The sequence below is a fragment of the Theobroma cacao genome, chromosome 2 (genome assembly GCF_053813885.1).
Source record: "Theobroma cacao isolate CCN51 chromosome 2, ASM5381388v1, whole genome shotgun sequence".
In the NCBI taxonomy this organism is placed as follows: domain Eukaryota; kingdom Viridiplantae; phylum Streptophyta; class Magnoliopsida; order Malvales; family Malvaceae; genus Theobroma; species Theobroma cacao.
Window position 1 is genome coordinate 17,616,129 of NC_142640.1, and position 12,914 is coordinate 17,629,042.

At 37.7% G+C, this 12,914-nt stretch overlaps 2 protein-coding genes and 1 long non-coding RNA gene across 3 annotated transcripts; 1 reads left to right on the top strand and 2 right to left on the bottom strand.

The window, feature by feature from the left end:
• Nucleotides 1-674, top strand: LOC18609004 (chaperone protein dnaJ-like protein). Its single transcript, XM_007043954.3, has one exon. It carries the CDS (start codon nt 147-149, stop codon nt 441-443), a length of 297 nt encoding a protein of 98 aa, XP_007044016.2. The 5' UTR covers nt 1-146; the 3' UTR covers nt 444-674.
• A 2,093-nt stretch (nt 675-2,767) lies between these two features.
• Nucleotides 2,768-4,680, bottom strand: LHCA2 (photosystem I light harvesting complex protein). Its single transcript, XM_007043955.3, has 5 exons — nt 4,519-4,680; nt 4,032-4,220; nt 3,905-3,942; nt 3,257-3,771; nt 2,768-3,013 (listed from the first exon to the last, which is right to left on the bottom strand). Exons 1-5 carry the CDS (start codon nt 4,572-4,574, stop codon nt 2,996-2,998), a joined length of 816 nt encoding a protein of 271 aa, XP_007044017.1. The 5' UTR covers nt 4,575-4,680; the 3' UTR covers nt 2,768-2,995.
• A 5,761-nt stretch (nt 4,681-10,441) lies between these two features.
• Nucleotides 10,442-11,586, bottom strand: LOC148764122 (uncharacterized). Its single transcript, XR_016024769.1, has 3 exons — nt 11,412-11,586; nt 11,250-11,323; nt 10,442-11,106 (listed from the first exon to the last, which is right to left on the bottom strand). It is a non-coding gene; the product is annotated as an uncharacterized LOC148764122 (long non-coding RNA).
• Between the last annotated feature and the right edge of the window lie 1,328 nt (nt 11,587-12,914).

Consider the following 12,914-nt stretch of genomic DNA (forward strand, 5'->3'; position numbering starts at 1 on the left):
ACACTAAAATCAACTGCTCCTTTTAATTGCTCCAAAAAAGATCTCAATCGTTTCTCTTGCATTTCTCTCTCTCTTGGCTGCCTGCCTTTTCTGTTTCTTCTCTCCGCTCCATTCGTATCGAAAGCTTCGGATTCCATCTAAAAGACATGGGTCCGATCGTTTTGACTCAGGTGGCGACCGGCTTGAGTGTCTTGGCCGGAGCGGTGTTAGTCAAATCGGTCATGGACCAGAAGCCCATGGCCGGCCCCTTTCAGAGATGCGCGACTTGCAACGGCACGGGTCGTGTCACGTGCATTTGTTCGCGTTGGTCCGATGGAGATGTCGGTTGTCGGACATGCGCCGGGTCGGGTCGCATGGCGTGCAGCAGTTGCGGTGGGTCAGGTACGGGCCGGCCCATTCCTGTCCAGATTTCTGTACGTCCTCCAACGAATAGGAGCTCCTAATAAACCGGGTTTCGGCTCGTCATGAACCATGACAGTCTCAAAAGCCCGTCTTGTATTTTTATAGTTTTTTCTTTTGAAATTTAATTATGTAATATAATAGTGGAAAAGAGAGAGATGGAGAAGTTAGTAAGTTGAAATCTCTTAATGACTCTTATTAAAAATTTGAATTAAGTAGTTGGCTTACTTTTAACATTTTCCCTGTTTGGTAATGAAGAGATAGTTATGTTGTAATTTCGTTGCTTAAATCATCTTAAAGGGGGAATCCCCCACTGAACGCATTGGGGGATTTCATTGTTGTAAAGATGTACATTCTTGGGCAAGAATCCCAGGAATATATGAAATCTGGTCTCTTAAAAGCATCTAACAAATATTGGAAATTGTTTCTCCTTTGGGAATGTTAATGACGTTACGAGAAGACTGCATTTGAAACAGTTAAGAGTCTGAGCTAATGTCAGTTGATGTACCTCAATGCATTTGATGCTTGTAGCGTTTAGTGTAGCCTCCATGGGGAATGGGATGTTTTGGGTGAAAGAAACACAAAAATGTTGTAACAAGATGAGAAACAAATCTGGTGCAGCCACCCCAATTTGTCGAGATTCGGCTGAACAATCCAGAAGCAGTTTTGGCAATCAGATGAGCAAAACTTTTGTTGGTATTTTCTAATGGCAGGGCGGCACACATTGAGTTGTTTAATATGGCATCCCAAAGTGCACTTTGTTGCTTTAGAAGGAGTAACTGTTCTTTTTCTATGGTATAGATAATAAAATAAGGGAACTGTTAACATAATTACAATATCTTTTGTCTTTGGCTTTTGCTATCCAGCTTTATATCTAATGCAGACTAGCTGGTCTCAATTCAAACAGCTGATTGCAAGTGATTTCCCACGCTATAATCACTTGGATGGTTAAAGGATACATAAATTATTAAGAAGAAACGAAACATTAATAAAAAAAATGAGAATTTTGTTTTCTCTATCATTATATTTGTTCTCTGAAAACGTTTCCAAAAGTAATGTTGAAAGGGCAGGAACTTGTCTTTGACCTTGTCAAGCCGGAGTCCAGGTAAGAAGTTTCTTCAGTAGTTCTTGGGGACTAGGTCAGCCGGTCGAAAGTTGCCAACATATGAATTAAGCACATGCACCACGTTGGTCAGTCGCCACTCCTGACGGCGCCACGTTCAGCATTGTTATTCTACTTCTTTGCAATGACTAAAAAGGATGCCACCATTCTTCTATGGAAAAGTTGCATCACCTTCGAGGGTAGGTAGGATCAAAATTAACTGATCATCGTCTAAAGACAAATTACTTATTCAAGATTTCAATGTATCTTCATTTGGAGGAGACCAATTATCAAACTTTAATAACGTCATTTCGGCAGGAACACAACTTATTGTTAAACCAGAATAAGGTTATCGTACATCTAAGAACCATGCAGCCTGAAATTTCTCATTTAGCCGTTGCAGGCGATGGAGAGCAGAATGGAAGTAATTCATCATTCATAATGCATGGTAAGATAATTATACAGATTATTTAGTTAGAATTATTATATAATACTATTATTTAGTTAAATTACAGTATCTTATTAGTATTATACTATAATAGAGTTAGTTGGTTAGACTTGATAAGGTTAGGATTAGCCCTCTATATATATATATATCCTTATTTATGTAACATGCATAATTTAGATTTCTCAATACACAATTTAGATTTTTATATAACATATACCATTTTATACTCTTATAACTGCCTTGCTAGCAATCTTTGTTTCGCATGCTTCATGCGTCGACAGTCCTTGTCTTGCACGTGTTCTTGTAACATCATTTACATATCAATTCTTTTATATTTGTATTTAGTCAATTATTTTTCGTATTGTGTTTTGCCACATTACTTATCACGTGTTTAACCACCATTATGTTCTGTGCGTATTTCGTCACATTGCTCTTCTATATCGTATTACGTCATATTACTTTTCATGTGTTTCACCACGTTATATTTTAAATTTCTCAGTACACAATTTAAATTTTTATATAACTTATAAAGTTTTATATTATACAAAAATTTCTCTTCTTCCTAACAACGAAATTTCATATATAGCAAGTGTTTACTACCCTGTTCTGTGACGAGGTTTACTCGGTGAGCCTCACATGTTTGAAAGTTTAAGCAGGTAGACCGAGTAGGAGCAAACATCGGTAATTACGAATGACTAGATTGATCTTTGGGTAATTAGCTTTGATCTATGGCTTTTGCAACATTAAATTTTCAGGATTTGGAGTTATGATTAACAGTTTTCAAGATTTCTTTTGTTTTTTTTTTTTCACAGAAAAACTTGTTTAATTAACCTGAATAAATATTCATGGCATCTAATTTCACAGAGGTATTTGTACATCACTTGAGCATCTATAGAAGACAAGCAGAGGCAATACAAACTTCTACTGATAAAAACATTCCCCACAAAAGTACACATCTTTCCATCGCCCTGCTAATTAGGCAAAGATATGACCATCAATGTTTCTCCAACATTTTAATTGCTGTTGGGGTTCTCCCTTGTTGTTTCTCACTTGGGGGTGAAAGCCTGAAATAGAGAATGAGAACAGTTAGTCCAAGCCTACCAAACAAGCAACTAGATATATAATTACATATCTTGCTCTTTTGGTGTTACTAAAACACATATGATTGCAAGTCAACATATATGAATTGTTGGTTTTCATTTTGTATCTGTAGAATTTTGACTAACAAGTTTAATTTTATGTTAGTTTTTAACCTAAGCATATGGAGCACCTATGATAATGAAACATAAAGATCCATATGCACTTACAGCAAAAACGGTAGCATGGCCAGGATCGGCAAGGTGGGCAAATAGGTTGTCAATAGGTCCAGTACCAGTGTAGATGTGTTGGAACCATGCACCCATCACAGCCAACATAGCCAATCTACCATTCTTGATCTCTTTTGTTCTTAACTCCTTGATCTTCTCAGGAGAACCACTTCCCCAGCCAAGAGGATCAAACCACAGGCCACCTGGGTACCCAACATCAGTCCCCGTGAGCTTGTTGTTGGGGAAGATGGGGTCGGTGTTTACACAGCCTGGCTTGAGGATGTCAGCCCATCTTCTCCCTTCTGCCCAGCCGATGAAAAGAAGCTCAACTATGAAGAGGGTTGTGGGGTCAGTGAAGTACTCCTCTGTTCCAGCTGAGTACCATGAAGGAGTGTTTAAAATGCCAATCTTTGTTAGGAACTCTGGGATGAAAATTCCTGCAGCCCCCAACATTGCCCATCTGCAATGCACAAGCTCTGCTTGCACGTTCCATCTCAAGGTCTCAGGGTCAGATCCTGTTGATTAAAACCCCAATACAAACGTAGAATTAGGATTGCTAGAACAGAAGAATTATACACACGAAAAAAATGTACTCCTTTTTAGTGTGATTGTGAGGTAACTGGCTCTTGTGCTATGGGCTAAACTTACCAAGACCTAGAGGATCAAAACCAAAGTCTCCAGGGAGGCTGCACCAAAGGATTCAAACAAAATGTAGAAGTTTAGTGTAGAAAATAATAATCCAAAAATGCTGGCATAGATTATAGAATCACTGAACCTGCCATCAAGCCATGGTGGAGGAGTGCTGCCCGGGAACCACAGAGGTCTGTTGGGGTCTGCAGCTGCACACACGGCAACTGGTCGTGCTCCAGCTGGTGCTGCACTGTACTTTCTCGCTGATCTCAATTTCTTCCCACTAAGAAAAGAAGCCTTTGTTGCCCCCACGACTGATCCAGTCTTCTGGGAACTGTAACATTGACTTACATCATAACCTGATTGGCATGGGCATGGTAGCCTATCCCTAGTTTGTATACCATATTTATCTAAGATTCTACAAAATTTACAAGAACTAGATGGAAAAGCCTACCCTGACCAGTCTACTCCGATCAGCCTTTTTAAAACAGACAAATGGGATCCTAAACTGTGTCATCATTGTATATGGCTTTAAGTACTACTACATCATTTCTAATTCGTTTGCACGTGTGGGCATAGTTTTAACATTTGAAGCTGAACGTTGCTGATAATAAGGTAAAGAGAGAACTTGCCTGGGGGATGAGATGGCAACAGCTGCAATAGCAGAAGAAGCACAAACAGAGGCCATTTTGGGTCAATTTTTTTCCCTTCAATGAGCTGGGGGTCTCCGGCACCAAGGATATGCAAATCTGTTAAATGTATCCAGGGGCTTATCTTAAAGGATAGGAGAGTAGATGTCCAATTGGCTACTGGTTTGCCATGTGTCAAGTGGAATCTGATATCAAGCCCTTTTACCTCCACCTCTTGTGCTTATTCGGATTGAATCTGATGCTGGTGGTTCACATTGCAAGTTTGTGTGGTTGATATATCAATAGATATATATATATATATATATATATATATATATATATATATATATATATATATATATATATATATATATATCTAAGGCAATGTACGCCAGGCAGGCAGGCAGGGCCGTCAAACATATATAGGGCCCCACACACTCTGTATAGGCATATGGTGTTGAGTCTGGTGGGCGGTGACCTTTCTTAATTTGTAATATAAGCTAATAATATTTTGCTATTATGCATTTAGCTAAAGAAATCCGAGAGGAAATGAAAATTTGCAGCCCATGTATGTACAAAGATCATAGTTAGCCTTAAGCCAGGAAGATAACAAGTTTCTTAATAAATAAAGAAAATGTTACAACCAAAATAGGATAGGATAGGAGGAATAAACCTTGTTGAAAGTTAATGCTTAATCTGTCAAATCAATTTCTGGTGTTATTGGTGGGAAGCAACAAACTGGAGATGAAGGAGTTGGTTAAGTAACAGAACAGTGTCGTTCAAGAATTGATAAGCTGAAGTAATGCGACAATGCTTGGGTCGTTTAACTGAGTTTTAATTCTTAGTTGTTATACGATGTGTTTAGTTGTCGTTTTGGTTAAGTCAAGTACTATACACATCATTTTGGTGTCGTTTTGTTCAGTTATCATTTTCTGTTTTAAATGCCCATGTTTTCTACTTCTTGTTTTAATTTTCTGTTGAAGTTGTGCATCGATTGCTGACTAGTTTTTCCTCTTGATCCGATTTATGAGGAAAGTTTGTAATTGTTTAGTATAAATATAAGTTTTGAAATTTGGATCCATGTCCTTTGGATCCAAAAGCTTTAAGTTACTTCTCTGTTTTCCTATTTAAGCTCTTTGAGCTTCTTCAAATGATTCTTCCTGAAACCAAACACAAAAGTTTTTAGTTGTTATTTTCTTCAATTGGTATCAAAGCTTTTAAAGATTTTGAGGGGCCTGGTTTGTGACAGAATGACTTCTGGATTTAATTCATCAACTCCACTAAAGTTCACTAGAAAGAACTATTCATTCTAGAGTGTGAAAATGGAGGCTTATCTCAGAGCCTTCACGTTGTGGAAAGCAGTAGAGATTGATGAGGAGCCAGTGCAAAGGATAGCTAATCCAACGATAGCTCAAATCAGGCAATTTGAGGAAGACAAAGCCAAAAGGTACAAAGCTCTGTCTTGCCTTCACTCAGCTTTATTTGATGAGATTTTTGCTCGGGTTATGCATTTGAAATCTCCTAAAAAAGTTTGGGATTATTTGAGAGAAGACATTTTTGGAAGTGAAAGAACTAGGCAGATTCAGGCATTTAATCTTACTCAGAAATTTGAAATGTTAAGAATGGAGGACAATGAAAACATAAGGAAATTTTCTGAGAAAATGATGGGATTAGTGAACCAATTGAGGCTACTAGGAAAAGAGATTACAAAAGAGAGACTGATAAGCAAAATGTTAGTGAGTTTACCTGAGAAATATGAGACTAAAGTGTCCTCATTAGAAGATTCCAAGGATCTAGCTCAGATTACTTTTAAGGAGTTAGTTAATGCCTTGAAGGGACTTGAGCAGAGAAGAGCTTTTAGGCAAAGGAGTGCAGCTGATTTTGCCTTGATTGCTAAGGCTAAAACTCATAAGGAGGATGTTAGAAAGTCAAAGAGTGATTTTGCAGAAAAGAAAAACAAAGAAAAGAATATTGGAGAGAAAAGACAAGGAGAAAAAAAAAAAAAGAATTCTCACCATGTCAGTACTGCAAGAAGACTAATCATACTGAGAAGTTCTGTTGGTACAAACCAAATGTGGTTTGAAGAGCCTACAATCAAAAAGGCCACGTGGAAAAAGTTTGTAAAACTCGAGTAAAAGGAAAAGGAAAAGCTGAAGTAGCTGAGCAGATTGAAGATGAAACTAAGGAGGTTTTGTTCATGGCAACAAGTGAAGGAGGTTTGAGTAAAAGTACTGTTTGGTTGTTGGGTAGTGCATGTTCACATCATTTAACTGGGAATAAGTCTCTATTCTCCACTCTTGATACAAGCTTCAAGTCAATGGTGAAGATTGGGGATGGTAATTACCTTAATATACTTGGTATTGGTACTGTAAAAGTTGAGACAGCCTCTGGAGATAAGTGCATTAGTAATGTGCACTATATACCAAGTGCCAAACATAACTTGTTGAGTGTGGGACAATTGGCCAAGGACCATTATACTTTGCTATTTAAGGGTGAGGTTTGCACAGTGATTGATCCGAATGGTAAGGAATTGTACACTGTTGCAGTGAGGAACAATTGTTATCCTCTTAATTTAGCCAACAATGGCTCACATTTGGCTTTGTATAATGAGCTAAATGTCTCAGAAAAGTGGCACAGGAAGTTTGGACATGTCAATTATAACTCACTATCCCTAATGTCATCAAAAGGTCTAGTGGAAGGTTTACCTGAAATTATAAAACCATCTAAGCTTTGTAAAGCTTGTCAACTTGGAAAGCAGACTAGGAAACCTTTTCCTAAGCAGAGTGGATGGAAGGCTTCCAGCAAGCTTGAGCTAGTGCATATTGACATTTTTAGCCCCATGAAGACTGCTTCACTTAGTGGAAGCAGATATTATATCATCTTTATTGATGATTATTTTAAGTTTTGTTGGATATTCTTCTTGAAGCAGAAGTCTGAAGCGTTGAGCTACTTCAAGAAGTTTAAAGTAGCTGCTAAAAATTTCTCTGGTCAAAGAGTCAGAACCTTGAGGATTGACAATGGTAAGGAGTACACATCTACTGATTTTAAGCAATATCTTGATTCTTTGGGAGTGCAACATCAGCTGACCATTCCATACAACCCTCAACAGAATGCTAAGGCTGAGAGAATGAATAGAACCTTAGCAAAGATGGGGACATGTTTGCTGTATCAGATGAAGATGCCAGGGGTATTTTGGGCAGAAGTTGTAAATACAGCTAATTATCTGCTAAACAGATCTTATACAAGGGTCTTGGATAATAAAACACCTTATGAAATGTGGTTTGAACATAAACCAAGAGTGTTTCATCTCAAAACTTTTGGAAGCATCTGCTATGCTACGGTTCCAGATGCTAGAAGGTCCAAGTTTGATCCAAAGTCTATTACAGTAGTGTTGGTAAGCTACAGTGAAGTTTCAAAATGCTACAAGTTATATGATCCTGAGCAAAAGAAGATTTTTGTAAGCAGAAATGTAGTATTTTATGAGGGAAAAAGTTGGAATTGGCCTAATAAGGGTGCTAGATAGATTGATTTTACTACTACAGCTGATGTAGAGGCTTCACAAACTGCAGTTGATGATGATTCTGATCTGGAGGATGAAAGTAAAGCAGATAGAGGTACAAGAAACTTAGCTGACATTTATAGTAGATGCAATATAGCATTAGCTGAACCAGCAACTTTCAAACAAGCTCAGCTTAATGATCATTGAAAATTAGCTATGGATGCTGAAATGGAGATGATATCTAAGAATGGGACATGGATTCTAGTTGATAGACTAGCTGACAAAAATATCATAGGAGTGAAATGGATTTACAGAACCAAACTTAATCCAGATGGTTCTGTAAACAAGTACAAGGCTCGGTTGGTGGTTAAAGGGTATGCTCAAGTTTATGGGGTTGACTACATGGAAACATATGCTTCAGTAGCCAGACATGAGACAATAAGGATGCTTGCTACTTTGTCATCTAGGGAGGGATGGAGAATTTATCATCTGGATGTCAAATCAGCTTTCCTTAATGGCATTCTTACTGAAGACGTTTGTATTGATCAACTTGAAGGTTATGTGTAGTAAGGGTCTGAGAAGAAGGTATGCAAGCTTATCAAGGCACTGTATGGCTTGAAACAGGCTCCAAGAGCCTAGTATACCAAAATTGATGAATACTTCAAGAGTCAGGGGTTTATGAGGAGCATCAATGAATCCACCTTATATGTGAAGCATGAGCATAATACTGTGGAACTAATAGTAGCATTATATGTGGATGGTCTTCTGGTTACTAGACCAAAAGGCAAGTATGTGTCTGAGTTTAAATCCCGGATGAAGGAAGAATTTGAGATGACTGACTTAGGAGTTATGACTTATTTTCTTAGCATGGAAGTGGTGTAAGCTACTAATAAAGTCATATTGCATCAAGGCAAACATGCTCAGGATCTGTTAAAGAAGTTTAATATGAGCATGTGCAAGGCAGTGAGTACTCCATTGTGCACTGGTGCTAAGTTTAGTGTAGCAGATGGTGCTAAGAAGGCTAATGGACAGTTATATAGAAGCATTATTGGTTCCTTACTCTATTTAGCAGCCACCAGGCCAAATATAATGTTTGCAACAAGCTTGCTGTCAAGGTTCATGCAGAATCCTTCAGAAGTACATTTTATTGCTGTTAAAAGAATTTTAAAGTATGTCAAAGGAACTGTGAATTTTGGACTGATATACATGAAACAGAATAGCAGTCAGCTGTTAGGTTTCTCTGATAGTGACTGGGCTGGGTTTTTGGATGATTCAAAAAGCACAAGAGATTTTTGTTTTTCATTTGGAAGTGTTGTGTTTGGTTGGAGTTCCAAGAAACAACAGGTAGTAACTCAATCAACAGCTGAGGCAGAGTACATAGCTTGTGCTGCAGCTGCCGACCATGCTTTGTGGTTAAGGAAACTACTAGATGAGTTGGGATTTAAATAGAATAAGGGAACAATGATCAATGTTGACAATGTTTCAGCAATTGCAATAGCTAAAAACCCTGTTCAGCATGGTAGAACAAAGCATATCAGGGTTAAATACCATGCTCTAAGGGAGGCTGTAAAGGAAGGTGAGATAGAATTGGCTCATTGTTCAACTAGTGATCAGTTTGCTGACATTTTCACAAAGAGTTTGGGAAATGATAGATTTGAGTATTTGAGGTCTTGTATTGGAGTTCAACAGATTAAGAATGAAGAGGTTGTGTTGAAAGTTAATGCTTAATCTTTGAATTCAGTTTCTGGTGTTATTGGTGGAAAGCAACAAACTGGAGATGAAGGAGTTGGTTAAGTAACAGAACGGTGTCATTCAAGAATTAATAAGCTGAAGTAATACGACAGTGCTTGGGTCATTTAACTAAGTTTTAATTCTTAGTTGTTATACGATGTGTTTAGTTGTCGTTTTGGTTAGGTCAAGTACTATACACATCATTTTGATATCATTTTGTTCAATTACCATTTTCTGTTTTCAATGCCCAACGGTCATGGTTGTTTTCTACTTCTTGTTTTAATTTTTTGTTGAAGCTGTGCATTGATTGCTGATTAGTTTTTCCTCTTGATCCAATTTATGAGAAAAGTTTGTAATTGTTCAGTATAAATATAAGTTTTGAAATTTGGATCCAAAAGCTTTAAGCTCAGTTACTTCTCTGTTTTCCTGCTTAAGCTCTCCGAGCTTCTTCAAATAATTCTTCCAGAAACCAAACACAAAAATTTTTAGTTGTTATTTTCTTCAAACCCAAAACCCCCCTCGTCATGAGCTGGACACCACCAAAACTATAATAAAAGAAAAAAAAAATCGATTTACAGATTACAACTTAAAATATTTACTCAATCTCGCCCCAAGGATGAAATCAAGTTGATCAAACATTATTTTATTAAAAAGATTTCGCTTAATATAACAAATACTAGTATCTGTCACCCTAGTTTATTTATAAAGTTTTCCACGAAAAGATATAAAATATATCGTAACTAAATGGGTGCATGGGTTCTCTGTTTCCTTGTTATTGCACTTCAATATGAGCCAACCTGAACTTTCATGTCAAACCCCGAAACAGATTTGTAGGATCATTTTGTTCATCAGAAGGGGAAAATTTTGGTTGACGCAAATCAACAGTCCAGAACCAATGAGCCCATACCTTTTCGTAAAATGTTTTAGTCCTATTGGGCTGGGCCTAGGCCGTCGGGCTTTTCTCAGTCAATGAACTGTACTTTCATAGTTCACTCATCTGTCATCTGCTCTCGTGCTTTCTTCCTTCGGGACTCGGAAGATCCAAATAAAATGGACCTAAATATGGGCCAGGAGGACAAGCAAAAATCTTTTTCGTTTTCTGTTTCTTGGTAAGAAAGAAGTTCAATAAAAATCATTAATGAGTAGAAATCAAGTAAAATATCAGCCTGGACGCCACACCTTTGTTCTTATCTTCTCATCTGAGGCAAGCTCATAACCCCCATTGTGTGACAACCTGAAGCAGTAGATAAAGCTAAGGCCCACAGCCACATATTCTACGTCTCCATCTATCAGCTTGCTTACTCCTCCAACCCCTCCCATATTGCTCTTCCGATGACACTCACCTTTCCGTATCCCTGGTTCTGTCCCCAAAACTATTCTTTTTAGAAAAAGTACATGGCATCTTGCAAAGCACTAATACTAATACCATCAAATCTTATACAAATTTAAACTTCCGGGGTTGACAAAAATCATAATTCTATGCAAGCCAACATAAAAATTTTACCTTGCAAAAGGAGACGTAAACATGATTTCCCAGGGTAATAATTGTGTTTTCCTATGATGCAAGGATATCAAATTCTGTATTTACACACATAATCATCAACAGTTTGATTTTCCCCCACAAGGATAAAGCAGCGACCAGGAAATGGAAGTTTGGTAGAGTTACCAGCATATGATCTGCCACGCACTTTTCTTCTGCTCTGTGAACAGCCACAGGTCTTCACATGGCTGACCCCAACATAATGTGAAAGTTTAGACCTTTTTAAGGAAGCAAACGGTGGTTATTCAGAATTTAAATAATCTAAATGCAATTAGTGAATGTTTGAGGTCTACCAACAATATGAAAGCATGTTTGATTGGGATTGGAAATCCTTTAGAAGTGAGCATGGTGTGGTTTCCACGCCCTCTTTTTACTTAAAGCTTTGGATTCCTTATCTCTGCTTTTTCATGCAGGCATGTGCTGGCTATTAGTACTCGTCATTATATCTGATGAGATTTGTAGCGAAGAAACAGTTTTACCTAATTATATCAGCTTGAGAAATGAGAATTATAACAGAAGAGCAGCCTTGGGAAATCATAGCATGCAAAATCTTTCTCTCTCATCCCTCCTTTTTTTCCCTTCCAGACAGGAAATTAAGTGGGGTCAATCAGATTACCATCCAAAAATATGTTCTTCTTCAGGTCGTTTTCCATCCTTAGTTGCGGAGTCAACAAGCCAAGACGCAGTCCTTAGCCCTTAGGCATCATTGACTTGTGTGGGGAGAAAGAACAACAGTCATTGTGAGTTCTTGTTCTGAAAGTACTAAATTATGGGACATTTGGTTGCTATAATGAACATAACAACTTTGCCAAACCCCTCTTAAAAAGTGGGATTATTGTGTCGGATTCCCCCTTTTCTTGGCCCCAAATTCTATCATGTTGTTCATCAGCTTATGCTTGTAGCACTCATCATATTCTCACATGCCAGCAGCATTATTACAGATAAATATATTAGTAGAAATTTAGAAATCTAATTGGGTTTTTTCCAATCGAATGCCATTACTGACCAATTATGCAGTTGATGAGTGCTTTGCAAGAACTGCTAAATCTGGGATTGTTGATCCCACAACTCAGACAACTACCTGTAACCCTCGCAGCACACTGGGGCATCACCATCAACTACTTCGAGAGCTTGTATTTGTCAAAGCTTATGAAATCAGAAATGATTACTGCCGAAACCTTTTTTTTTTTTTTTTTGGTTTGCATACTGCAGAGCATTAGAAAGGAAGAACCAAATCAAAAAGGAAACATATCCAAGCTTTTACTTGTGGTTTAAGCAGCTAACTGCTCCGTCTATTTAAAACTTGATAGCCAACAAATAACAAGTTTATATGGTTGACTCTTGGATGAGCCCCAGGCTATCTATTAAGGCGTAATGTACTCCTAATTCCTAAAGAATGCTTTCTTATTTAACTGGACTTCAGATTTGAAAAGTATCAGATGCTGCTTCCACTATTTAATTAGCTATGAAATTACTGGTGCATGTATAAATTATACATAAAAATCAATTTTTGACGACCTCCCCTGCCCCAAAGGAGCAGAAAGCCTTGATTACTTAACAAGATATACAACCAAGAAGTCGAGGATCAAACATCAAAACAGAGGAAAAACAATAACATGATTAGCATTG